The sequence below is a fragment of the Tilletiaria anomala genome, assembly GCF_000711695.1.
Source record: "Tilletiaria anomala UBC 951 chromosome Unknown K437scaffold_8, whole genome shotgun sequence".
Taxonomy (NCBI): Eukaryota; Fungi; Basidiomycota; class Exobasidiomycetes; order Georgefischeriales; family Tilletiariaceae; genus Tilletiaria; species Tilletiaria anomala.
Genome location: NW_013547014.1, coordinates 144,459 through 167,380, shown reverse-complemented (window position 1 = coordinate 167,380; position 22,922 = coordinate 144,459). Strand labels below are relative to the sequence as shown.

At 52.7% G+C, this 22,922-nt stretch overlaps 8 protein-coding genes across 8 annotated transcripts; 4 read left to right on the top strand and 4 right to left on the bottom strand.

Moving 5' to 3' along the window:
- Positions 1–11: 11 nt before the first annotated feature.
- On the top strand, positions 12–1,775 carry K437DRAFT_272333 (uncharacterized protein). The gene is made up of 2 exons (XM_013390017.1): positions 12–1,493; positions 1,557–1,775. The coding sequence occupies exons 1-2, from the start codon at positions 174–176 to the stop codon at positions 1,590–1,592; spliced, it is 1,356 nt and encodes a 451-aa protein (XP_013245471.1). The 5' UTR covers positions 12–173; the 3' UTR covers positions 1,593–1,775.
- A 42-nt stretch (positions 1,776–1,817) lies between these two features.
- K437DRAFT_220394 (L domain-like protein) lies at positions 1,818–3,596 on the bottom strand (the record flags this gene model as incomplete). The annotated part of the gene is made up of 3 exons (XM_013390016.1): positions 1,818–3,067; positions 3,124–3,278; positions 3,349–3,596. 3 exons carry the CDS (start codon positions 3,594–3,596, stop codon positions 1,818–1,820), a joined length of 1,653 nt encoding a protein of 550 aa, XP_013245470.1.
- A 2,533-nt stretch (positions 3,597–6,129) lies between these two features.
- Positions 6,130–8,868, top strand: K437DRAFT_254032 (uncharacterized protein). Its single transcript, XM_013390015.1, has 3 exons — positions 6,130–6,645; positions 6,707–7,918; positions 7,987–8,868. Exons 1-3 carry the CDS (start codon positions 6,355–6,357, stop codon positions 8,752–8,754), a joined length of 2,271 nt encoding a protein of 756 aa, XP_013245469.1. The 5' UTR covers positions 6,130–6,354; the 3' UTR covers positions 8,755–8,868.
- Positions 8,757–9,821, bottom strand: K437DRAFT_243357 (putative RPL29-60S large subunit ribosomal protein). The gene is made up of 3 exons (XM_013390014.1): positions 9,792–9,821; positions 9,452–9,536; positions 8,757–9,008 (listed from the first exon to the last, which is right to left on the bottom strand). The coding sequence occupies exons 1-3, from the start codon at positions 9,806–9,808 to the stop codon at positions 8,925–8,927; spliced, it is 186 nt and encodes a 61-aa protein (XP_013245468.1). The 5' UTR covers positions 9,809–9,821; the 3' UTR covers positions 8,757–8,924.
- A 781-nt stretch (positions 9,822–10,602) lies between these two features.
- K437DRAFT_220395 (metal-dependent protein hydrolase) lies at positions 10,603–11,773 on the bottom strand (the record flags this gene model as incomplete). The annotated part of the gene is made up of 4 exons (XM_013390013.1): positions 10,603–10,899; positions 10,961–11,384; positions 11,451–11,622; positions 11,695–11,773. The coding sequence occupies 4 exons, from the start codon at positions 11,771–11,773 to the stop codon at positions 10,603–10,605; spliced, it is 972 nt and encodes a 323-aa protein (XP_013245467.1).
- Positions 11,774–12,476: 703 nt separating this feature from the next.
- K437DRAFT_232002 (uncharacterized protein) lies at positions 12,477–14,557 on the top strand. The gene is made up of 5 exons (XM_013390012.1): positions 12,477–13,091; positions 13,172–13,319; positions 13,399–13,636; positions 13,712–13,829; positions 13,898–14,557. Exons 1-5 carry the CDS (start codon positions 12,777–12,779, stop codon positions 14,447–14,449), a joined length of 1,371 nt encoding a protein of 456 aa, XP_013245466.1. The 5' UTR covers positions 12,477–12,776; the 3' UTR covers positions 14,450–14,557.
- A 3,678-nt stretch (positions 14,558–18,235) lies between these two features.
- On the top strand, positions 18,236–19,082 carry K437DRAFT_261232 (uncharacterized protein; the record flags this gene model as incomplete). Its single annotated transcript, XM_013390011.1, has 3 exons — positions 18,236–18,462; positions 18,519–18,701; positions 18,740–19,082. The coding sequence occupies 3 exons, from the start codon at positions 18,236–18,238 to the stop codon at positions 19,080–19,082; spliced, it is 753 nt and encodes a 250-aa protein (XP_013245465.1).
- Positions 19,083–20,531: 1,449 nt separating this feature from the next.
- K437DRAFT_220368 (uncharacterized protein) lies at positions 20,532–22,747 on the bottom strand (the record flags this gene model as incomplete). The annotated part of the gene is made up of 2 exons (XM_013390010.1): positions 20,532–22,128; positions 22,212–22,747. The coding sequence occupies 2 exons, from the start codon at positions 22,745–22,747 to the stop codon at positions 20,532–20,534; spliced, it is 2,133 nt and encodes a 710-aa protein (XP_013245464.1).
- Between the last annotated feature and the right edge of the window lie 175 nt (positions 22,748–22,922).

Genomic DNA, 22,922 nt, shown 5'->3' with positions numbered 1-22,922 from the left:
TGAAGTGTGGCCAGCTTTGCTAGAAAGTTGCACACACCATTCAGCATCCAGACTTGAGTTATATACTCAGCACCCCGGAGCGTACACTAGGGAGTCGAACTGTTGACACCCGCTTCCAAATTAGCAGCAGTACATCCAATCTGTATTCACAACAGAAAACCCGAGAACGCAACATGTCGCTCGACCTCGACTGGGAGCTCTTCGACCGTGCCTTGTGCGACCAGTTCTTGGACAAGCTGAACGCCGTCCTGCAGAATGCCAATCGACCAGACTTCCTTGGTCCTATTTCTGTCGAGGAATTTGATGCTGGGGAACAGGCGCCAGAATTGGAAATCATCGGCATTCAGGACATTTGGTCGGATTTTTTATCGAATGACGACGAGGAGCTGACCAGTCATTCTGGTGCTGCAGCGGCCAAGGACATGCGAGCACCTGGCCTTGGCCGTGCATCTGCCGATCCTCAAAGAAGGTTGAAGGATGCCATGTCAAAGAAGGACAGTAAACTCCGGGCTGGCATCTCCCCTCTAGAGCTTCACACATTTCGACACTACACTCCGTCCACAGCACAAGAAGTCGATGCAAATTCCCAAGCGTCTGCTGGTAGCACACCAGGTTGGAATGGGTCATCATCGTGGGCCAATCGCAGCATGACTCCATCCATCGCTTCAGCAGGGCTAGGGAGTGCCAGCTTCTTTTCTTCTTGGCAGAACCACCAGCCCTCCGCCTCGAACTCAAAACGACCGTCGGTCGCATCTCGAGTTCCGTCTTTCAGTCGCCAACCCCACTCTTCTGCTTTTCCTCACGGTACACTTCCTCTACATCTCCATGGTCGACCATCGACTGCACCCCCCACTCGCAACGCATCTTTCTCTTCCAGACAGCCAGCCTCACCCAACCCTTTCGGAGGGCGTCCTGATGAGGAGGATTTGGCAGCATCCTATACGATGCAGAGGTCCACCGAGGTCCCATCATTGCAGATCAAAATGCACATGCGTTGGCAAACAACATCTATCCGTATTGGGTTTAAAACTGCCGTGCTTATCAATCAACCTTGTTTCATGTTCATGGAGTTGCCTTTACAAGTCACGCTGACTGGCTTGGTCTTGGACGGCACGGTGCTGCTTGCCTTCGACGGATCACAGGAGACTGTGAACATCAGCCTTCTTGACTCCGACGAGCTTAACGGTAATACTACGCTTCCCAATGGCGCAGAAAATCCCTCCTCTTTCTCCCGAAGCGCAGGCGCCTCTCCACAGCAGGCCAATCCATCGGTCGCAGCATCAAAGACTTCCGGATCCGCAGCGATTATTACAGCAAGCACGGGACGACCACAAGTCCAAGCGGGTACAACCGATAAAAATTTTGGCGCTCGATTATTGCCTTTCATGACGTTCGAGAGCAGTGTTGGGGAGGAGGCGAAGCACGTGCTGCGGAATGTAGGCAAGGTCGAGAAGTTTATTGGAGAGCTTGTGCGCAAGGTCATTGAGGATGAAGTAAGTCACAGGTCTTGAATACGTGGTGTGACCCTGCTGACACGTGCTCTTACTGCGCTGCAGCTTGCCTTTCCGAATTATTACACTGTGGAGTTGTGACGTTGCGTGCGCAAACAACTGTTTGAGGCCCAGGTTGCTTCGCCACGGCCGCCTGCCCAGGAATCAGGCGAGGGACGGGAGCAAGTGTCAAAGTGGGAGCGCCCGTTCCATACTTCTGCTTCCTTCGGCAGTCCTATACCTTATTAAATTATTATGACACATGCACGATGCAATACAACATGATATGGATATATGGTGCACGAAATTTAGATCCAACTGCATGACTTACTCAAGCAGACGGCTCGCCTCCTCAATTTCTGCATCCGAGACAGGGAGCCCGTCGATATGAGTGAGCTGCGCACACGCCATAGCAAGCACGCCACGGTGCAGGGTGCGTTGCTGGCGAGCAGCCTCGGGAAGCGCGCGAATAAAGCGTGCATCCGCAGCTAGCGTCATCGCAGTCTGTGACACTCCTTGCTCGCTGTTGCTCGCGCCACGGATCGGTGTGGGGAGCCGTTTGTGGAAGAAAGACTTGTGGGCCGCTGAGGGGTCTTCGGCCTGCTTTCCCAAGGAAAGTTCCTTCTGAGAGAAAGCTGGCTGAACAACAGCCGGGTTTGGGAACGGAGGTGCCACACTCGCAAATCCTTTGGGAAGATTATCTGAATTGGGCGTCCGTGGCTCAACATAGCGACTTGGAGCTATGATTGGTGCGTACAGGCCGTGTGTGCAGGCGTTCATCCGCGTGTCGAGTGATTCCAAAGGTAGATCTTGCAGGGCGCGAATGATCGGCGCAGTCTTTTCCAAGCGACAGGAAACGGCGGAGAGGCGTTTGAGCCGGTGCAGCGCCCTAAGGTTCGGTAGCTCGACGAAGAGGTTGTGATCCAAGTTCAAGTGCCGAAGGTTGGGCATGAGGGACCACATGTGGTCTGGGAGCTGCTCAAGTTGGCATGCAGCGAGCTCTAGATAAACCAGATTGGTAAGCTCACCCGCATCTTCACCTGGAAGGCTGTTCTGCAGCGGGTTGCCTGAAAGGAACATTCGCTGAATACTGCTTGGCAAATGGCGGGGCCAACGGAAGTCTGAATTCTGTTGGGCTCTTAGGCTGAGATTCTCGAGGCGTTTGGCGTGGGGCAAATGCTGAATTTCATCCAAGTGGCAAAAGTCGGCGTACAACGTCCGCAATTTAGCCAGGTCCTTGATGTTTAGGATGCTCAGGCGCGGGTTGCCCGAGACGCGCAGCAGGCGAAGCTTTCGCAGGCCACCACGACAGTCGAGTTGGCTAAGATTGTTGTGCTCCACCTGGAGTGTGTACAGATGCGCGAGATGCGTGAGTCCTGTGAGACTTTCGAGCTGGTTGTGACTAAGCGACAGGTGTCGCAGTTCTGTCCACGTTGTACCTTGTAAATCGATGGTCTTGAGGTTATTGTGCTGCAAGCTGATGCTTTCCAATGTTGCAATGCTGTCGATACCGTTGATAGAATCGATCTGAGTGGAGTCGGCTCGAAGATGCTTCAGCGAGTCAAGACAGCATAGGTCTGCAAAAGATTTTGTCAATTTCCTGAAAATAGTGGTCATTGTTCTGGGGACTCACTGTCGATCGATTCCACGGCGTTCTCGCTAATGTCCAACGTCTGTAAATTTCGCAGACGGGCGAAAGAAACGAGTGAGGATAAGCGATTGCGCGCGACTTGGAGATGGCGGATGGAGCTAGGCAGTCCGCTCAGATACACGATCAGGTTGTCGTTTCTGCAGAGCGCACATCCGGGCGTCAACTGATCCAGCCTTCAGCTTGCCTTTGGCAATGCTGAGGACTCACAAATTAACGTCGAGGAGGTTGGGGCAAAAGTCCTGCAGCTTCATCAGAGTCTCCACGCGACGATTGCTGAGGTCAAGAACCGACAGATTTTCCCAATCCGGCTGCCAAGGCACCACGTCCGTCAGGACTTGAAGCACTCGATCTTGAGCAATGGCGAACGACATTTCCGTTAATATCGTAGCGTCGAGCCATGCCGACGTGTCCTCCCTGTGCGACCTCACTGCCGATTTTGGTCCTTTGCTTCTCATCAAGTGAAGTTCAGCCAAGGATGCAAGGGCGCCAGCGATCTGTTGCTCGTGGGCCGGTTCTACGAAGGACACGCTAGCGTTCCCAACTTCCAGAATCCTGCGCCGAGGTGTGAGAAGCGCTCCGGGCTGGCCTTTTAGGATGGATCGCAGCCCCTCACTGCGCGTAGGAGATGGATTCTCGAAAGCGAGCACGTTACCGTCTGTTGGAAGCAGGTTTTGCATCGTCGCTCGAGGGCTGGACGCTTCCACTGGACGCCTACCAGACGCCCGACTTCCGCCTGATACGGTAATCGAGCCGCTCCATTCGATCTCATTGCGGAGGACGGAACGACTTCGTGGAAGCGGGCCCACGTGTCTGTGCGCAGGCGATGGAAGTGAGATATCGAGATTCGCAAAAGCATCCGTGGAGTCGCTCACGTCGGCTTCGCTTCCCGCTTGAACTGCGCTGCGCCGCTTTTGCCACGTCATTGTCACAGCATCGTAGCTCATCCGATTGCCTGCCAATGCTCTGAGATTCTCTGCCGGAATCTCGGACGCTTTGATGGTGAACATCGCCTTGTTCGATGAGCTTCGACGAAGTCGGTGGCTTGACTGAAACTGCTGAAGATGCGCCTGCATCAGGCGCTGATTTTCAGCTGAAGATTGCACCTCCTTTGCAAAGTCACACTGAGGCTCTTCGGCGCGTTTCGGAGAAGCTCCTTTGGTGCCAGCTTCATTTTTCGATTTCGCAGCTTCGCGTGCCCGTGCAACTGTGAAGCGTCGCAGTAGTCGTCGTGGAGACTCTTCGTCTGAGAGATGCTCGAGTTGGAGGCGATCGCAGCCCTTCGCGTTGGCCAGAGGGGTGCCTGGAGAGGGAGTGCTCTCGTTGGTGTTCGTCATTGATGCTTCTACTCCGAACAGGTTGCGCTTGACGTCTCGCAGAAGGCGTGCAGCATCACCTTTGTAGTTGCGTTCGGGTGACTTGCTGGGCGGTTTGAAAGGACTGGGGAAGGACGAAAGTTGCGGACCACGGCCTCGAGTATCAAGGCGGATGCGCTTCTGCTCACGCATCTGCAGCTCAACAGGGTCTGAATATATTTCTGCCTCCAGTGCTATTTTTGGTCCAGCTGAATCCATCGGAAGGACAGGAATTCGGCCAAGGAGCTTCTGATCAGCGCCAGATGGAAAACCAAAGCGAGCGGCGGTCGGCACAGCTCCCCTGCCGGCGAGAGAATCTTGCATGAATTCGGAGGCCGAGGAGCCTTGAGGTTCAATTCTTTCTGATGATTCTTGAATGTCGTTGGTCATATTTGGCCTGGTCGGAGTCGGGGTTGGTGTCCTGAACATGGTCTGTAACTTGCTTGGCGAGAAAAGATTCGTTTTGCCCGCAGAGATGACCCCCTTTGGCAGCTTGCCTCCATGGATGGCCTTCAGGCGTTCTTTCGCCGGTGACCCGTCTTGCCATGCCGGACGAAGCATTGGCGGTAGAGATGAAACGTCCGAGTGATGAAGTACGGTAGCCTCGTCGTGGTGCGATTCATTCAGACCGTCCAAGACAGATTGCACCGTCGAGGCGACCACTTCAGCACACGGGTCATGATGGCAATCGGCTTCCATGCGGTGTCCCTGCTTCACCTGCGAGGATGAGGAACTGAGATCGCTGGAATTGGCAACAGTCTTCGCTTGGGTGACAGCCGCATGAGGGCGTACCGGTGGCGGGGGTGTCGAAGTCTCAATTGCTTGCCAGCGCGAGTATCCGATCTTTTCGGTTCGGGATTTGAAGTCGGCAAAGTCGACTTGGCCTTCAGGTCTTTCAGTCAAATGGAAGAGGCTGCCATTGCTAGGCGTCATGCATGCGACTTGGCTAGACTCTGGATCTGAAGCAGGATGTGCTTCGGGCTGCAGCACAATGGAGCTGGAAGATTGAGAGGGCAACGAGCCGGCCCTTTTCCTGACGGAGCGTTCGGCCTCATATGATTTGGGCATAAGACCATCTTTTCCATCCTTTTGCTGCTGATGCGTTGACCAGCTTTCGCTGAGATCGTCGAAGGCGGCGAGGGTTCTCCAGGCGGACGCAGCTGTAGATGCCATCGTCGTTCTAAGGCGGCCGCCCGGGAAGATCGTGGGCGCGGCACGCTATTTTGACCTCAGGATTGCGGCCTCGTCGTTCATTGCAGACCCAACGATTCTCCTACCTGCGGATCCATCCGATGCCATAAACAGGCGCTGCAGCAGTTGAGGTTCTCAAGCACGTCAATTATACAGCGAGCGATATACGCGCCATGCCATGTCTCACGTGCATTGCATATATCTGATGACTTGGGAGGTGTTGGCAGAGAAGCCAATGGAGTCAGTTGAATGACTGTTGTTGGTATCAACGGTGGCACTGCGCCTGTGTCACTCACTATAAGGCGCCTTGGGAATTGGGGGAGGCACGCGACGTGTTCTGTTTCTTGTTGATCGACATTCCAACATCTCCGCAGGCAATCAACACAACACCACGACCCATCTACACTTGAGTCTTGACACCACGACCACCGCACCGTCCAATGGCCTTCATTCGCACGCCTGAACAAGCTACAAACTCGTCCATTCAACCGGAACTCGAGAAATAGAACAAGCAACTGAAGCTGGACACGAAAGTATGCTTGCTGAGCTTGCACGCGCCATTTGCACTTGAGACGCGGAATGCAATTGGCGACTTGCTGCTGCCCATCCTCTCGCTATTGCACACAAACAGACATCTGACTCCGTCAGCGGAGATCTCACTCCATCCGAGATGGATGAGACTGCATCTCTGCTCCAACTTCTGTCGTCCTCGACAAGCCAACTACAAGTGCTCTACGAGGAGATTGGAGATTCAGGATGCACATATCAAAGCGCAATCCAGGAACTTCACAACACCCTGACCAGCAGTATCCAGAGTCACTTGAAACGCGCACAAGATCGAAAAAAGGAGATATTCGATGACTGCAAGGCGCGAAACATCGAGGCACAGTGTCTAAAAGAGGCGCTGGGAGAGACCTCAGGCTCGCCACCTTGCGATGGGGCAGCTGAAGAACCTCCTCTGGTGAGATGTCTACCATCCTCTCTGTCCGCATACTTCCTGACTCATCTCGATCCACATGCAGACCCTCCATCAAAAGCAACAGCGTGTTCATCAAGAAATCAGCAATCTTCGCTCCGTCCACACCTCACGTCAAGCACAAGCTGATCGCATGATCAGCCAGCTAGAAGAGCAACGGCAAGTGCTGGGGGATATTGTCAATACACCTCTTGTGCCAGGCAGCCTGTCTGATGGAACGATCCGAGCACTTCCATTGTCGTACATTTCCGCATTGGAAGCGGAGACAAAGAAAGGCGAGGTAGAGGTCAAAGCACGAACAAGCTTGCTGCAGGATCAGCTTCAGACCATTCTCAACCTCTGGTCAGCGCTGCATCTCACACCAGAGGTGAATCAGGATGAGTTTGACGCACAGATCCTCACGCACCTGCAAGTCAAACCGATCTGGCACGTTGGCCCCGAGACGGGCGGGCGAGCTCACTTTTACGGCGATTTTGAGCACTTCAAGAACACCACCGGGGAGGTAGAGGTTTTCTGCCCTCCAGAGATGGTCGAGCCAACGCCCACAAGGAAGAGTAATGGCAGCGGTGGCAGCCGGAACAGCAACGGTAATAGTGGCGGGGTAGACCAAGCGCCACAATGCCTGCAGATTCGGCAACGAAAGCCATTGGAGGAATGGATCCTGCCCACTAAAGCGAACTTGGAACGCGTCGCAGCAAAGCTGGCTGCGCTGGAGGCTGAGAAAGCAAAAAGAGAGGAGAGGATCCAACAACTCTACGATGAGCTCAGCGAGATCTGGATGCAGTTCGACGTGCCCCAGGATGAGATGGAAACATTCGTCCACGCCAATAGCGGCAGTACGCTGGAGGCCATCGAAGCATATCGACGAGAGCTTCAGAAGATGCAAGATCTGCGCCGAGAGCACATGTCGTTGTTCATCGAAAAATTGCGCGAGCGCATCCGGCGCCTCTGGGACACCCTTCGTCTCTCCGACATTGAGAGATACGAATCCTTTCCTCAATGCTTTGTAGATAGTGAGGGCAGTACAGAGGAGGCGCTTGCTCTGCACGAAGAAGCGATAGTCCGACTCGCGCACGAAGTCAAGACCAAGGAGCCCGTTTTGCAGGCGATCCGGCGGTATCAGGAGCTATGTGACGAGGAAAAACAGATGGAGGAAGATGCGAAAAATCCCAACCGCTTCAAGAACACTAGAGGGGACCCAGGGCGGCTGCTGCGCGAGGAGAAAACAAGAAAGCGAATAAAGGTTCAGAAGCCGAAGGTGATATTTGGGCCGATTTCCGTTCAGTAGGCAGCTCCGTTTAACATATTCTCTCTCCTGATTTGCAGCTCGTGCAAGAATTATTGAAGATGATACCGGCATGGAAGGAGGAGCATGGGAAAGAGTTCACTATTGATGGCGTTCCCTATCTTACCACATTGCAAGAAACCCTTACTGACCCGTCGACGCGCGACTTTCGCAAACGGAATCGGACGATCTCGAACTCTTCCACTATGTCGGATGGACCTGCACTGGGCCCATCAAGTTTTCACAACCGCACAGCTGCGACACCAATTCGCGTTCCCACCACCCCAGCAACAGGCTCGATAGCGAAGAAGCCAAAGCTTGGCCAGCTACCGCCTAGCAGCGCCCGCTCTACGGCCTCTACTATGCCCCCTCCATCGACAGCAACCACGCGCCCGGGCACTTCCCGCATTACCAAGCTGGTAGTGAACAGCCATTTACGTCCGCCTGGTGGCCGGACAGTGGCTTCGCCTTCATCGGAGGCCCCCACCAAGTTCTGCGCCCCACCCGTCTTCCGCCCGCGTCCCTCCGGAATGCTGCAAACATACATCACCTCCGGTGGTGGCCGCAAGAGTGCGGACAGTCCGCAGCTACACGAACAGATCGCCGCATCGAGAACAGCTTCTCAATCAAGTGACAGGACGATCATTATCCATGAGCGTCATCCACCTTCGCACAGCCTGCAAGACACATTTACCACTGACACATCTATCCGGTCGGTGCAGATGAGCAGCCGACGAGACGGTTTGGGATTAAGAAGCGCAATTTCGGCTGGACCGAATTGGATGCCAGTCCCCGAGGAAGACACGTAAAAGGTCGACCCACCCAGTTGCAACTTTCCGTATGCAAGTATGCCTTGTACCATTAGCTTTCCGTGCTCCTTTGCTCGTTATACCCAGCGTTGCAAAGTATGCAATCGACATGATCAAGCAGTATGCATAGTCGCCCCTAGAAGTACAGATGCGTGGTTGTATCGTGTTGATTACGCTTCCGCCTTGGCAAGGCGAGCTGCCTTTTCACTGCCGTGTTTTGCGTACCTCTGGTTGCGGACGAACTTGGGGTCAACCTGTAAGTACACGAAGGACTGTAAGTATGCGAGGCCTCTGCTACTGGGAGTGAAGCTTCACAGGTGTAATGGGGTCTCCCCTTGCACATAGAAACAGCTGCTCTTAGCACTTCGAGCTCCCAATATTTTGCTGTAGCATTCCTGACCCAGCCCACTCGCATTGCCCTCCAAAGATGGCGCACTTTATGCTCCGCCACAAGTCCCCTTGGGATACAGGCCCAATCAGCAAGATATAACGCTGCGTGCGCTTCAAAGCGACTTGCATGCCCTACACCGCTTCCAGCTTCAGAAGCCAGCTTGCTAGATGGACTTCTCCCTGTCACCCGCAGATATTGCCATCACCTCTGCCCCGTCAACTCTTAGAGTTCAACCATCCAAGAATATTTCCAACAATCCCGGGGTCGCCACTGAAGTGGATCAAGCAGAGAGGCTGTAATACGCACGCCCTTCAAGCTCGGGTACTTGTTTGTCTTTGGCTTCTTGATACCATTTCGGTGAGCCTTCTTGTTTTGGTTGTGGTTGGTGTGGCTATGATCGAGTACGAAGGAGGGTCAACATCATCAATCGAACAAAGCATTTCAAGCGCGAGGAGCAAGGTGGTCATAGTCTTCGCTCCTTAAACAACTGCGGGCAGGCCAAGATCCGAAGACCCTCGCTTCCGAGTCAATGACCCACCATACCAATTTCGCATCCAAAGCGATCTCGTCCTTCCTCTCCGCCAGCCAACCTCGATCCGACCATACCGATGAGTAGAGTTGTGGTCACTGAGCACGACGTACTCACTTCTTTGACTTCGCCATTTTGAAAGATGCGCGACTCTTTGCAGAATGACCTGGGCTACAGTATTAGCTGACCCTTGATATGTTAGCAAAACATCAATAAGGATGGTGGCATGCTTGGTGATAGCTGCGGAACCATTGCGCGTGGGCTGAATAATTCATGCTGCCATTCCGCCCGCGACCTGCGCAGGTTAGCAGTGGGGCCAGTGGCGCCACAGCGTTCGCTATGCCATTTCTTCATGCCGCCGACCAGCAAGTCCAACAATTCGCCCCCTGCGGCAACAACTCTTACGAAAGCGTGGATCAATGGGAGAAGGTGGATTGATGTCCTTTTAAATGGTCCCCGACGATCGCTTGCGCCTCTTCGCATTGCATCCCTTCTCACGCTTTTCACATATGGTATGAAGACAGCACTGTACGCATGCTGCGGTGCAACAGGACAGGCCACTTGCCGATGCAACATGGCATCCGACTCGGAAACAAAATCTAACACGTGCCGCTTGCAACACGACTGCCACTTGGCAGCGGATCTCTGCGGTTCGCAAACCTGTATTGCGAAAGGGAAAAGGATCGTCGCACCTGTGCTCGAGCCTCACTGTGCTATGTGTAATATTTCACGTGCAAGAGGGTATTAAATAATGAACCATTAGGCTGACTGCGGGCGGCGTTTGCCACTTATCGTATGCGTCACACTTCGGGAGAGCGGCATGTATGATGCACGAATTGGCACCATTTTCAAGCGAGTTTGTTCATAACGCATGCAAAACTTGACAATGCCTCGTGCTTGGTGCTCGTATTACATGCTTTGCGCGCGGTCAACTCCAATGCAAGGCTTTACTTGCCATTTCGAGTGCACCGGCCCGCGTCTGATTTCCTCCAATGAAGCCACTTTGGTGCACAAAAATGCAACCAGGGACACCGCTCAGTTTGCTGAGGTCGTCGTCTCGGATGCCTCGCCAAGGCTCGGGCAAAGCTTTCCTGCTCGCAAAGCTGCTTGGTGACTCTGGGACTGCCTGCACCCGCCACTTACCAGACTCGTCTGGGTAGACAGCATACAGCGGTTGCTCTTCAGCCGGGATGTTCGACTCCTTCTCGAGCGTGAAGAGATGGTCCTGGGGAGGCAAATACGATCAGTGATTACAAGTTTCCGATCAGGCTCATCTGCACGCTCACCTTCCAGCTGACGTATCCATCAAAGATAAGAATCTTTCCCGACGAATCACCGCCTTCCGCTGTCTTCCTATTCGCAAGCGCTGTTTGAACCAATTTGCGTGCTGGCAGCCAACCATGGACTGCGTAGTCCAACCGGTCGAAAAATTCCTGCCCGGCTAAGCTGCTTGCTCTCTCGAATCTGCGCATTCTCTCCTCATCGTCCACCTCCTCGTTCCAGCGAGGATTCAGGTAGCTGACCCGAGACGAAAGATCTGTCCGGTCTTTGTAAGCTGGCTTGCCCGCAGCAGCCGGATAGCGTTCCACGCCGTTGTCGATGCCGTCAATCCCCTCCACAAAGTCGTCGTACATTTTGATGTACAGGGTCTCAACCTCTTCTGGCGTGAGCGCAGGGGCGCTGATGCGCAGAATGTCCTTGCCAAAGTGTCTGTGGGTGTGACATTAGATTAGCGTTCAAAGACGAATGGATGCGAATGAACGACGTTTGGCTCACTTCCACGTCAAACCGGCGGAGCTCAACTTGACCTTGTGATCAGCGTCAAACGTTTCCTCGAAACCACGTTGATGATGATCAAAGCGGTTCTTAGTCGCGTCGTAAGTTGCCCCGACATCCACCACAATTGTGCCACGGTCTATGAGCGACATGTCACGGGTGCGCGTCAGCGCTGTCTAAGCAGAATAGCACAATTGCACCATGTCAGCAAACATGCCATATGCACTCCACAGTCGGGACTGACGCATTTGAGAGAACCGTGGAAGTCTGCGAAGCATCGACACTGCAAGGGCTTCATCAGCTGCGCACAGCACGAGTTGCATGTAAACAGAATATATCAAAGCGATGGTGAGAACACCGTCGGATATGCTACCTTTGTCCTTAGAAGCGTCTCTTACCGTGGAAAGCGCCTCTACAATCGACCAAATAGAGGTATATTAGCGGATTGCATGCATTCAGCGGATAAACCAGCAAGCTCACGAGTGCGTAACGATTCCAATTTCTCTTTCCGAGCTTTGGTCCACCTTAGGACGCTTGGCGGCCGACTCGACTGCAGAAGTCGCCATCCTGAATGCAACTTTGTACCGAGACTGATTCAGAGAGGTATTCAGAAAGTTTGCAGGCCTCCAAAATGCAGCGCTGAGTCCTTGACGCTCGAAATGCAATCCTGTCACAAAAATGTGACCGCGGATTACCAGAAAAATAGAGTTGAGAGGGCGTAGAGTAGCCAGATTGACAGATTGACAGAGAGAAGCGGCGATTTGCATGTAAGGCGGAGCACGCCAAAGTGAACACGGGAGTTTGAAAGCTTGATGGGAACCAAGTGCTGTAACCTGTAATGTAATGGGAAAGCCTCACGACTAACAGCGTGCTTGAAGGCGCTTCTCAGCGATCAGCTCTTCCGTGGTAAGTCGGAAAAGATCTGGCCATGGCCCGCGAGAAATCGAAGGTAGACTCAACAGGACTAGCTATAAACTAGGATTGTTGTCCTTTTTACCGATTATATCTCTTTAAAATCCGGAAGCAAGCTTATGTAAGGGTCCCGCGTCCCGAGAGTCTGTGCTGCTCCATATGTGAAAGAGGACGGCCTAGTCGGACCTGTTGCCGTTTGATTGCACATCATTCGTTGTACACCCCAGCCTGTCCACATGGATACAATAGGAAGCGGATGGGCTCAATCAAAGACTGAGAAGCTTGTGGCAATAACTCTAGCGAGCATTGATACCGTGCCAGTCGCTGAATTCGTCTTTCTTCGTGTTTTCAGTATCGAAGCACAACATCGAAAACAAGACGCGCCCACCAACGCCTATCAGTCAGCAGCGCAACATGGCTGGTGAGGATACCCGGAGCACAGCACAAACAACTTCAGCCATACCAGCCATACCAGCCATACCAGCCACACCAGCCACACCAAATCAGTTCCCATCACAACTACCTGTTGATCTGGATTTGGAGGCGTTTTGGGAGGCAAGACACGAGACTGCGAAGCCATCGATCGAATCGCTCAGAAGGAGGCTGTCTCACTTTCCGAGTCCGCCGTTACGAATTCAGAGGGTCGGGCAGCTAGATGCTGACCTTTTGGACCGCGAGCTGCTTGAAATTCTGCTGGCTCCAATGAAAGATGCCGTAAATTTGATCCAAGTACGTGCCCTGAGAGCAGGGCGATCCTACTCAAAGGCTCTGCAAATCATCGCTGAACTTTCGCATCGAACGGTTTACAGCCAACATTGACTTCGCGCATCTTGCCAGAGATGCTACTCGTCATGCGATTGGCGCTGTTTAAGCTTTCTATCATTGATCACCAAGCTTCGTACGGATCCATGCTGCAAAATCTCAAGTACAGGAACGAGTGGGCGCATCGTGGAGGATGTTAGTCGTATTCTCATCGTCGCCCGGCTTATGTTTCTATTTTGCGCTGACTACTAAAGCTCTTGTTTCCCTTATGTAGTGCAGTCTACATCTCGAGATCGAAAGCTTTCGATTCAGCAGCTTGTGCTATACCCTTTGATTACGGCCATCGTTCCGTATGCGTATGCAAGGTCAGAATTAAACATGGCGCAGCACCCGTACTCTGAACTTCCTACCAGCACGACGCGCCACACCTTGTGGAACCTCATGGATCGCTTCCGACGGTGGTACACTCTTGCTGCCTTTATCAATTTCGGTCTTTTCCTAGGCAACGGAAAGTGAGTGTGTTGCATGCTAGGGCTTCTCTTCCCAGTGTTGACTGCGAGCGCACGCTTTTGTTGCACGGGTAACAGATATCGAACTCTTGCGGACCGCATTCTGGGCATCCGCCTCATATATGCAAAACGCACCGTGCATCGGAATGTCTCTTTTGAATACCTTAACCGGCAACTTGTATGGCACGCACTTACCGTGAGTCTCTCTCCGCGCTCGACACTCATGGCATGTACTTTAACTGGGATCTTTGCGGTATTTTGCAGGAATTTCTGGTCTTCCTTTTGCCATTATTGAAGCCACGCCGGATACTCAAGTATCTCACAAGATTACCTATCTGCAGTACAGCACTTGGCAGAGCATCAAAGATCCTGCCAAGGGTCCTGAGAGATCGGACTGGTCTGTCTACCCCGCTCAAGGGCTCTGGTAATTCAGACGGGGAGGCTGCTTTAAGCAAAGTCATCCCCGAAATTGCTGCACTTCCTATCAGTACTTGTGCATTGTGCTGGCAGCGATATCAGGCATCGCAAGGTGGATCTTCTGGTGTTCTCAGAGTTGGTCTTCCCACCAGCGACCCTCTGGACCCAGCCTCAGGTGCCCTCGCTTCTAGAGGTAACACACTAGGCAAACCGAACACAGCATCGGACGACCTCATCATCACCATTCCATATGCTGCAGACCCTTGCGGGTGTCTCTATTGCTATCACTGTCTTGCATCTATTCTGCTCTCGGAGGAGGCTGCCGACGACATTTCGGACGAAGGTGGTTGGAGATGTTTGCGATGCAGCGCTATAGTCCGGGGTCTCAAACGAGCTTGAATGAGATGAGAAATTGGGAAGAGGTTGCGGCAGTCGCGATCTGTACTGTCCAGAGCGGATGTAGCGTGGTGTTTGTATCTACGTGAGAAGTCCGCAAACGTAGAAGGTCTCGAAGATTTAGTTGGTCAATTAGCAAATCGCAAGTGCCGACCTGAAGAGCGCGATTCACCTATGGAAAGGATGGACAAAAGACCATTTTTGTTGCCAAAGGCGAAAACAAGATGTCAAAACTCCGTCGGCGAAGACCATGGGACGTCTACGAGACCGTGCAGTTTCAAGGGTCGGAATTGTACGCCCGTAGTCCTGCCAACAGAGGAGGAATGAGTCAACAGTGTTTGCTTTGCCATCCCCAGGGCCCAAGGCTAGGAATCTTCGGAATGGCTAACAGAGGCATCGCTGAAAGAGCTACGCTTGACGGCAGTGAGGCGCTCAGCCAAAAAATAGTCAACTGTGCGGCGAGATCTGAGGCTTCCCGGTCTAGATTAATGGTCGCGTCAACATCGCCAGTGCAATACATCAGAGCTAGCTGTAGAATAGGGTGATGGGAAAGGGGGCTCAGCTGGTGTCAGTCACACAGGGTATGCGTCGATCACCTCCGGTAAAGATCTTGGGACCTATCCTCCAATTTTGCCGACCTTGGACAGCAGGCGGAGGCTGTACATCGGTAGAACATTGGCAGCTCGAAAATCCCCCCACACTTTCTATTAAGGAAACATTAAATGCTGGTTGGGCCGCGACAACTCGAAAAGCCACTGAATCAATGGGCCTGATATCCTCGAGCCTAGCGGCATGGCCGAGAGATCTTGCCTGGGTGTTGATGGTTGGTGAAGAGATCCGTACCGTCCTTACCGCGCGCGCGGTCCTAGGAGGATGTTTCGAACATAATGGCAACTCGAGGGAGCTGCGGCATTGGCTGATTGGCTAGAACTGGAATAAGTAGCGACATCGACTGATGAGTTAGTGTTAGACTATGGCTTAACGGATTGCGGAGGAACACAAATGATCAGTTTGGGGCCATCGTAAAGGTATCCTTGGTATGGCGTAGACTTGCCCCTAGCGATGTCTGGAAACCCAGGTGCTGGGTAACACATGTGCATCAGGTAGTCGATTGACGGGGGTCCATTTGTTTCTTGCAACGGGCCTGTCGAATTCGACTTGCCTCGTCTCGTGCCATCCCAGTCATGCCTGCGAGACTTTGCTTCTTGGAGCGTACGCAGAGACAAGGGCATGTCGCTTGCTGTAGTTCCAGTCCGTGCAATAGCAGTAGTGGGTGGATGTTGACGAAAGCCTTGACTGATTGAGCGGAGGTTGGGTTCCAGGAGCTAAGAGTGAGAACGAAATTGGCAGAGGCGAGGCAAGAGCGTTTGGAGACGAAAGAGCGCACGTGAGCTGATGGCAAGCACATGTGGCAATCTGGTAGTCGAGAAAATGTGGGTGCTGTAGCTCAATCCGTCAGCCATGACTCTAGCCATATAACCATTCTTTAGGCCAGTGTCTGAGCTATTGCCCATCAGTCATCTGCTCCTGAGCCTTCCTGTCGCTTTGCTGAGGGGTTTAGAAAGGATCTGAGGATCAGGGGTGGTTTGGTATACCTGCAAAGAACCTCAAAGGTTATGTCGTTAGGATTGCCGAGGCATCTACCGGGCAACAGACTGTCACACGTATCAATGAACTGTTCGAGGTCAATAGAATAGCCAACGTTGTAAAGTAGGACCTTGGCAGAGTCGACGATCGGATTCGACATGAGCTTTGACACTGCCAAGACCCTTGGTAGGAAGGTTCTTGTCGAAGATCATCCTAACGCCAAACTTTGAGACAGTTCCGTCCCTCCTAAGGACCAAGGTTCCACTTTGCAGCTTATGCTGTTGCTAGGCCCGTGATCCAGATCAGTCGATTGATAAGTGTGACAGACTGTGGCTGGGCGCAGGACCTTCAGCAAACTTGAAGATAGGAGCCCTGAGGCTCTTGAAAGATGCGTCAAGCCAACCTTGGATTGGAAATTAAAAAATCATGCGAAAGCAGAAGTACTGTTCAGTCCCTCAATGTTTCGTGAACTTGCACCATATGAAGTTCACCTTGCGAAAGTAGCAACACTGATCATTCTAATGCGTGAAGAGACAGGCAGCAAGTGTGACGAAGTCGCAGCTCCTCTAGAAGCGTTGAAAAGTCGACGAAACGCAAACAGCGAATATTTTTGTCGTTTTGGCATAAACAGCGCTCGAGCGTTGCGGTTATTAAATAGATGGCCGATTTTGACATAGTACAAATGGCAGCGCGCGGACGTAATGGGGCGAAGGACCGCGAAGAAGTACGGTCTATGGTATACAAGCGAGGACCATGAAAGGTTCCAGTACAGGGGGAAGCTACAATGGCTGCGCATGAAAGTTAGCACGTTGAAGAAGTGAAAGGAAGTTGTGCGGAGCGCCGAGGGTCTGTGTAGCATAGAGTAAGAAGATGTTGGCCTATTCTGTTTCAGTCATCCAAAGGCCCGCTACATAGGCTTATGAGCCCAAACTTCCAGTCTGACTCGAGCCCCCAAGAGACTTGACGCAAAGGATCAAGATGTCAGCAAATGCGACTTCGGCGAGGCCACTGTCAGTATCGAGAAGCTGCATGGCGGCAGCTACGACCTGTGGGCTTTCATAACCTGGATGCTGATGATAAGACCGGCCTGTGGGGGTTACTTGACCGGTAATTTCACTAACCCAAGAACGACAACAACACTGCAGCTGAATACGAGCGCAGGAAGGAGGAGGCTTTGGTGTAGCTGGTGCTTGCCATTGATGACAGGATCACTGGCTCGAACTTCGTGTTAAAGATAGCTAAAGAACTATGTGACACGTTGGAAGTCACGTAGCATCCCAAGAGTTACCCTCTTGATCCGTAAGAGAGACGCCTGGACCGTCAAGAAAGGGTTTTCAGAGAGCATGTAGGGGTACCGCCGCATCGCAACAGTGTACTACAAGATAAAGGCGCCAAGAGTCGAAACGTTGGAGACCGGCTGCTGCCTCACCACTAGTGTCCGACTCAACGCATGCTAAAACGACATTGCCCAGATTCTTGAACAGCTTAGCTATCAGTTGACAAGGGAACACAATGATGCAACACTGTTCCAGGAGGAGCTTTACCAGTGTTGCAACAATGCCAGCGAGGTGAGTGGGCACAATCATGTTCAGCAAGCATTTCACGCACAGTGGTAAGAGAAGGACGATTGCTGGAATTACAACAAGGTGACTTGCAACATGAATGCCGATCCAAAACAAGTGGACTGAATCCCTTCTTAGCCACAAAGCCGCCTGTCGCTTGAACAGGTGCGCTAACGGCTGAAGGCGAAGATAGATCGATTCATGTCAAGCCTGACAAACGCAACGGCGTCGCTATCTCTGTCAAAAATGCAATTGAGGTCCCACATTATGCAGCGGGGCCTAAGTATTGTTAGCGGAACCAAACTCGCGAGGTAAGCCTGTAGCTGCATCATTCTCAGAAAAAGATAGGGCCACTGCTTCTTCAGGTAGTGGAAACGGCATGGTAACCATCATAAGCGCGGCTTTGCTTGCATAGCGGCATTGTAGCTCTCCCTTTCATGTAGGGAACCACCAGCGCAACGCAAAATATGTCGGCATATGTAGGATGTACAAAATGAAGACAGTGAACTATGGTTACCGAGGCTTCGGACACAGTGCATGAGTGGCACAATACGATCTGGAAGGTGAGGACCTACACATCACAAAAGCTGACCGTACAAATGAGGCGTTCCCACTCGGGAAAATGCCACCCATTCCCAATATGGCGCCACAAGGGAAGAAAGAAGAGCACGGAATGCGCATGAAAGGGTCCACATGGACATCGCTGGGCCTGTGGCCATGCGAGAGCATAAGCAGCGTACGCTACTCCCTGACCTTTACAGATGATGGCTCAGCAAAGGCTGGGTTCACAGACCGGCAGATCGCACGAATCTTGCCGGCATCATCGATATCTGGATCTGCGCAAGTGGAGCAGGACACAGGCCAGGAGTACTAGATGCTCCAATCTGGTAACGGTTGCGAATACATCGGCATGTGGTATGTAGCAACTCTGACAACACAGTAACACAGTATCCAGCAGGAAATTTGAGCCCGCATACACGCATCAACAGCATGGAATGCGCCGAACGCTTCAACCTGATTCTCCTCAACATGGTCCAAGCATGGATCCGCGAGCTGAAGCCAGAACAGGCACTCTCGGGCGATTTGGTCGCAGCAGCAGCCTATACGTACATCTACTGCGCATATGCATCGTGCGTCGCAACAGTCACATGATACTCCAGATTTCAGAAAGAGTGTACCGCAATTGCAAGGGACCGATCGACCACCTTCGCACAATAGACCCAGCAGCCTACCTCCTGCGCGCTGGGGCGTTACAAAGCACTAAATTGAACAAGTGCGCAGTAAACGGTATTCTCGTCGGGAACGACACCGCTGCAACATATCCCACATCTGGATCCCCAGTCTTAAGCACCCATCCAGTTTCGACATGTCGGATGACGCAGAAGCTGAGCAGTGCGGACACGGGCGCAGAAGCCAACGACGCGGAGCATGGCGAAGCAGCACAGTCCATAGAACACCATCTAACAGCATGGAAAGTTCGAGGGTAGGTAATAAGCCCCAATGGCTGCACGTGAAAGCCAGCACCTTGTAAATATATAAGGACCTGCACGTATAGCTCCTAGAAGTCGTGTAGGCACAGAACAATGAGAAGCACAAGCATCCCGAACTTGATTGCAATGAGCCATCGCTTCATGAAAGAGTGTACCGCAGCTCATCCCCGTAGGTGATTGTGAAGATGTCCACAATTCGTTGTCCGACAGCTTTCATTCTCGCCTCCATTGCTCCCTCAATCCCAAAATCGACCACGCATATCACTTAACTATGCTTTTGCTGTTGCCACAAACGAGCACAAGTGCACAGGTCCGACTTGCACTGCCTATGGGCAAACTTGAAACGCTGGTGAACAAAGGGCCGTGCATTGCTTACCTTGCCTATTCCAAATTTTACATGGCAATAGCAGGCGGTAGCAAGTTCCGGAGTTTTTGAAATCTGGTACAACCTAAAAATATATCTGTCGCGTTCTTTTACGGTATATACATTGATTCGATGTATCACGAGCGCGAAGTGTCACACAAGGGTCTTACGAGTGGGAAGACAGTCTTCAATCCAGCGATGAGAGAGTGTATGGTCGAAGCTGTTCCGGAATCGCTGTTCTAATCAAATGGCGAACGAATGGTGCCGAAGGTGTGATCTAGCCTGTTTGGGTCGCACGCACATGCCGAAGAAACAATTGGCCCGTGATATTCAGATGGCTTTTTGCATAGGTGAGATTGCAATTTGTTCTGTTTCTTGCGCGCAACTCCTCCGTATTAACGATTCAGTGCTCGCTCAGTACTTGGATCACACGATAGTCTGCAATATTTCTTGGTAGCGTAAAACTTAATTGCAACCAGGCCCATCACGACAATGCTAGGCTTGGCCACGTTCTCAGATGTGCGTGTTACATTAATTCCAACATGGCTCCGGCCGAAAGGGGTGGGCCAACACTAACGGTCGTGAAAGCTAGCCTTGCGCTAAGCTCCTCGTCTGAGAAGCTGGAATGCCGATGCCCGAACTGCGGTTGATATTTGACGTTCATAATCATCCCGTTACACTGGCAGCCAAAGTATGCCAGTCGCTAAGTAGCAATGACAAACGCAAGACCTTGAGCTAGACGCTTAGCGCACCCTTCCGCCTGGCTGCTAAGCCACATTGCTTCAGCTGCGTACGAATAGGCAGACAAGATTGAATGGTATGCTCCCGAGTAATCGCTGTTCTGGATGCACGTGGTGCATCAGCCGCGGGTGTAACTCTTCTCTGGGGCTCCATCGGCCGTGGAACACGTCGAGAACGTCTTTGCACGTTATGGTAACATTTCCGGCGCTTTCTTGATATCCATATTTTGCGGTGCTTCTTGATCACTACTCTCCCCGGCGACGACTGTGACACGGTGACGAAATATGTTCTTCGCGCTCGCCTCCGTAAGAGAAAAATAAATAAAATATATGGAACTTCTGTCAAACTCTGGGGGCCTCGTTGACATTCAACTGAGCCAAGGTCTCCACATAGACCTGGGGGAGATGATCATACAGCATGCCGCTTCCAAAGACAATTCTATCGAAGACTCGAGCTCGATCGCCAGTCACTTCAAATAAGAGTGGCGACCTGCCTCCCTGTGTTGTTCGCAGGTCCGTGTTGCGGTAGCTGATGAAAATCTTGCCCGGAGGGTAAAGATGGACACCGGTCATACATGGCTTCACCCGCTGCATGAGGTACTTTGCTTTGTCCTCGAACCTTTGTCTGACAGAGGTGGATGAGTCCATGCGCCCGCTTTGGTGCTCGAGCGTTGATCCGATGAATCCAGCACATGTGAAGTCTTCGTCTGGCGAGTTCTCCCAGTAGCAGAGCCAAGCGATGACGTTCCGGATGTCCGTGATACTGCCCAGTGACAGGCGCGACACCAAATCCCAGCTGGATATGAAGGATGTGATGATGCGGTTACAATGAAGGCCAAGCTGAGCGTCCATGACGCAGGGAGCTGCATAGCAGTATGCATGAATATTTCGCGGTCCCAACGCACTGTCCTCCCGCGTCCTTCCAGTGGCAGGGGAGCCCCATAGCAGGCACAAGAGGGCCATGACGCCAGCCCCGAGTGAGTGCCCAACGAGATCGAGGTCGTAATCAGGGGAACGGATGGCAGCCTCTCGAACTGCTCGATGAACAGCTCTGCCTTGACGTCCAATGGCTAAAGCGGTGACGAGTATGCCAGCGTGCACCCGGGATGCTGCGGGAATGCCGCTGATGATGCCATCGAGCGACTGGCTCTCGCATGCCAGATCGGTTGCCACGTCACCTAGTGTGACGGTGCCGCGCATCACGACGATGATCTTGCGAGCCTCGTGAGATGTGATGACGTAATAGTTGGGTCGACTTTTGTTGACTCGTCCATTCAGCTCTTGCGCGCTGTGTACTGATTGGTCATAGCTGCCGCGAACAGCTTGTGAGTGTGTCACGCCAGCTGCCTCATGCAACAAGTAGTGATCATACTTGCCAGTGAGGAGGTCGATGTATGAGAAGTTGTCCAAAGCGTACTTTGATTGCCTTCCTGCTGCGGCGCTTGTATGTGCTTTATCGGCACGGCGTAATTGCTCTTGAGTTCCTTGCAAGCGCTGCAGCTGGATGGAGGGTTGTGGATTTTCCAGTTCGAATTGAGTGATGGCGGAAGGCTGATCAATGATGTCGACCGGGATACGAGCAGCCTCTGCATCTTGTGATTGTGTCCTCTTGGCGAAGTTCGATGGGACACTGTTCAAGAGCGCCATGATGACGCCACCGTAGATTGCAAGGATGAGACGCGAGTGCTGCACCAGATGACGGACTCGGGGCCGCGCACTAGACACTTCGTGGGCATCGGAGCCTGGTGCAGCGATGAGGGACTGGAGCTCCTCATCGTCGGCCACCAGACTCAGATGCTCCAACATGTCTCTTTCAAAGTCTTCGGCCGTCACGGCTTGCAACGAGACCCAGCACAGGATGGCGCATGCGATGGTCAGGCGTTCGTAGACGGGTAGTCCGCCGGGAGGAAGTTCATCACTGGTGCGATTCCATTCGCGACTTTTGATTGTGCACATTTGATGAGCAGGAGAATGTGAATACATGATCTAATGGGCCGTTACTTATCTGATGGGGCCGCTCACCTAAAAAGTCTTCCAAAGGTAGATAGACTGCGAGATACGTCCGAATGCATGGTGGATGAGACGCACTCCACGCCTGTCGATACCGCTGATAAGGAAGCGGCGGTAACCGCGCAGCCGACGTCCAAGGAGCCTAGTGTAATGGCATCAACAATATTGAAGACCCCATCGACTCCAGCGGTGGCGGCCAAGTGCATGCCCGGCGAGTCGGGTGGAGTGCCAACGGCTACATCGATGGCAAGAGCTGGCAGCGCAAGTACATGCTTGGTGAAGAAGCGTGCGACCCTGAGAGATGCAGCAGTGGCACCTTTGGCAATGTTGAAGCCTACGGATTGTGCCGCGTTGGCGACGTTGAGGGTCTGCTGGGCGAGGGTAAAGTATTCGGGCCAGTCGAGCTGATCCGCATTCTGGATGGCACTGCTTCTTACCAATGGCGTGTCCTCGGCATCCCGTGGAGGATCATCTTGGCATCGGCGCTCATGGCGGGATGCTGGTTTAACCTGCACCAGCCCACCAGAGCTGCTTGCGGGTGTGCCCATCGCTGACCGATCCTGGTGCGCAGGAGCGGTCGCGGGCGGCAGTGCAGCCGCTGTGGCGGTCATGGAGGTGGGGTATAGAAACAGCGTGATGCATGTACGTGAGTATGTGATTGTGTATCCAGTGTAGCCCAACCTGCCAAACGGACGGGATGGGTAAAGGCAATATGCGATCGTC

What these genes read in the sequence shown, in the direction of transcription:
- K437DRAFT_243357 (XM_013390014.1), bottom strand. An exon ending in AGTACCCGAGCTTGAAGGGC is followed by an intron (nt 9,009 to 9,451) that starts GTGCGTATTACA and finishes GTGTACTTACAG; the next exon opens with GTTGACCCCAAGTTCGTCCG.
- K437DRAFT_272333 (XM_013390017.1), top strand. Translation starts at nt 174, where the DNA reads ATGTCGCTCGACCTCGACTGGGAGCTCTTCGACCGTGCCTTGTGCGAC. An exon ending in GCAAGGTCATTGAGGATGAA is followed by an intron (nt 1,494 to 1,556) that starts GTAAGTCACAGG and finishes ACTGCGCTGCAG; the next exon opens with CTTGCCTTTCCGAATTATTA.
- K437DRAFT_254032 (XM_013390015.1), top strand. Translation starts at nt 6,355, where the DNA reads ATGGATGAGACTGCATCTCTGCTCCAACTTCTGTCGTCCTCGACAAGC. An exon ending in CAGCTGAAGAACCTCCTCTG is followed by an intron (nt 6,646 to 6,706) that starts GTGAGATGTCTA and finishes ATCCACATGCAG; the next exon opens with ACCCTCCATCAAAAGCAACA. An exon ending in TAAAGGTTCAGAAGCCGAAG is followed by an intron (nt 7,919 to 7,986) that starts GTGATATTTGGG and finishes CCTGATTTGCAG; the next exon opens with CTCGTGCAAGAATTATTGAA.
- K437DRAFT_232002 (XM_013390012.1), top strand. Translation starts at nt 12,777, where the DNA reads ATGGCTGGTGAGGATACCCGGAGCACAGCACAAACAACTTCAGCCATA. An exon ending in ATGCCGTAAATTTGATCCAA is followed by an intron (nt 13,092 to 13,171) that starts GTACGTGCCCTG and finishes AACGGTTTACAG; the next exon opens with CCAACATTGACTTCGCGCAT. An exon ending in CTTTTCCTAGGCAACGGAAA is followed by an intron (nt 13,637 to 13,711) that starts GTGAGTGTGTTG and finishes CACGGGTAACAG; the next exon opens with ATATCGAACTCTTGCGGACC.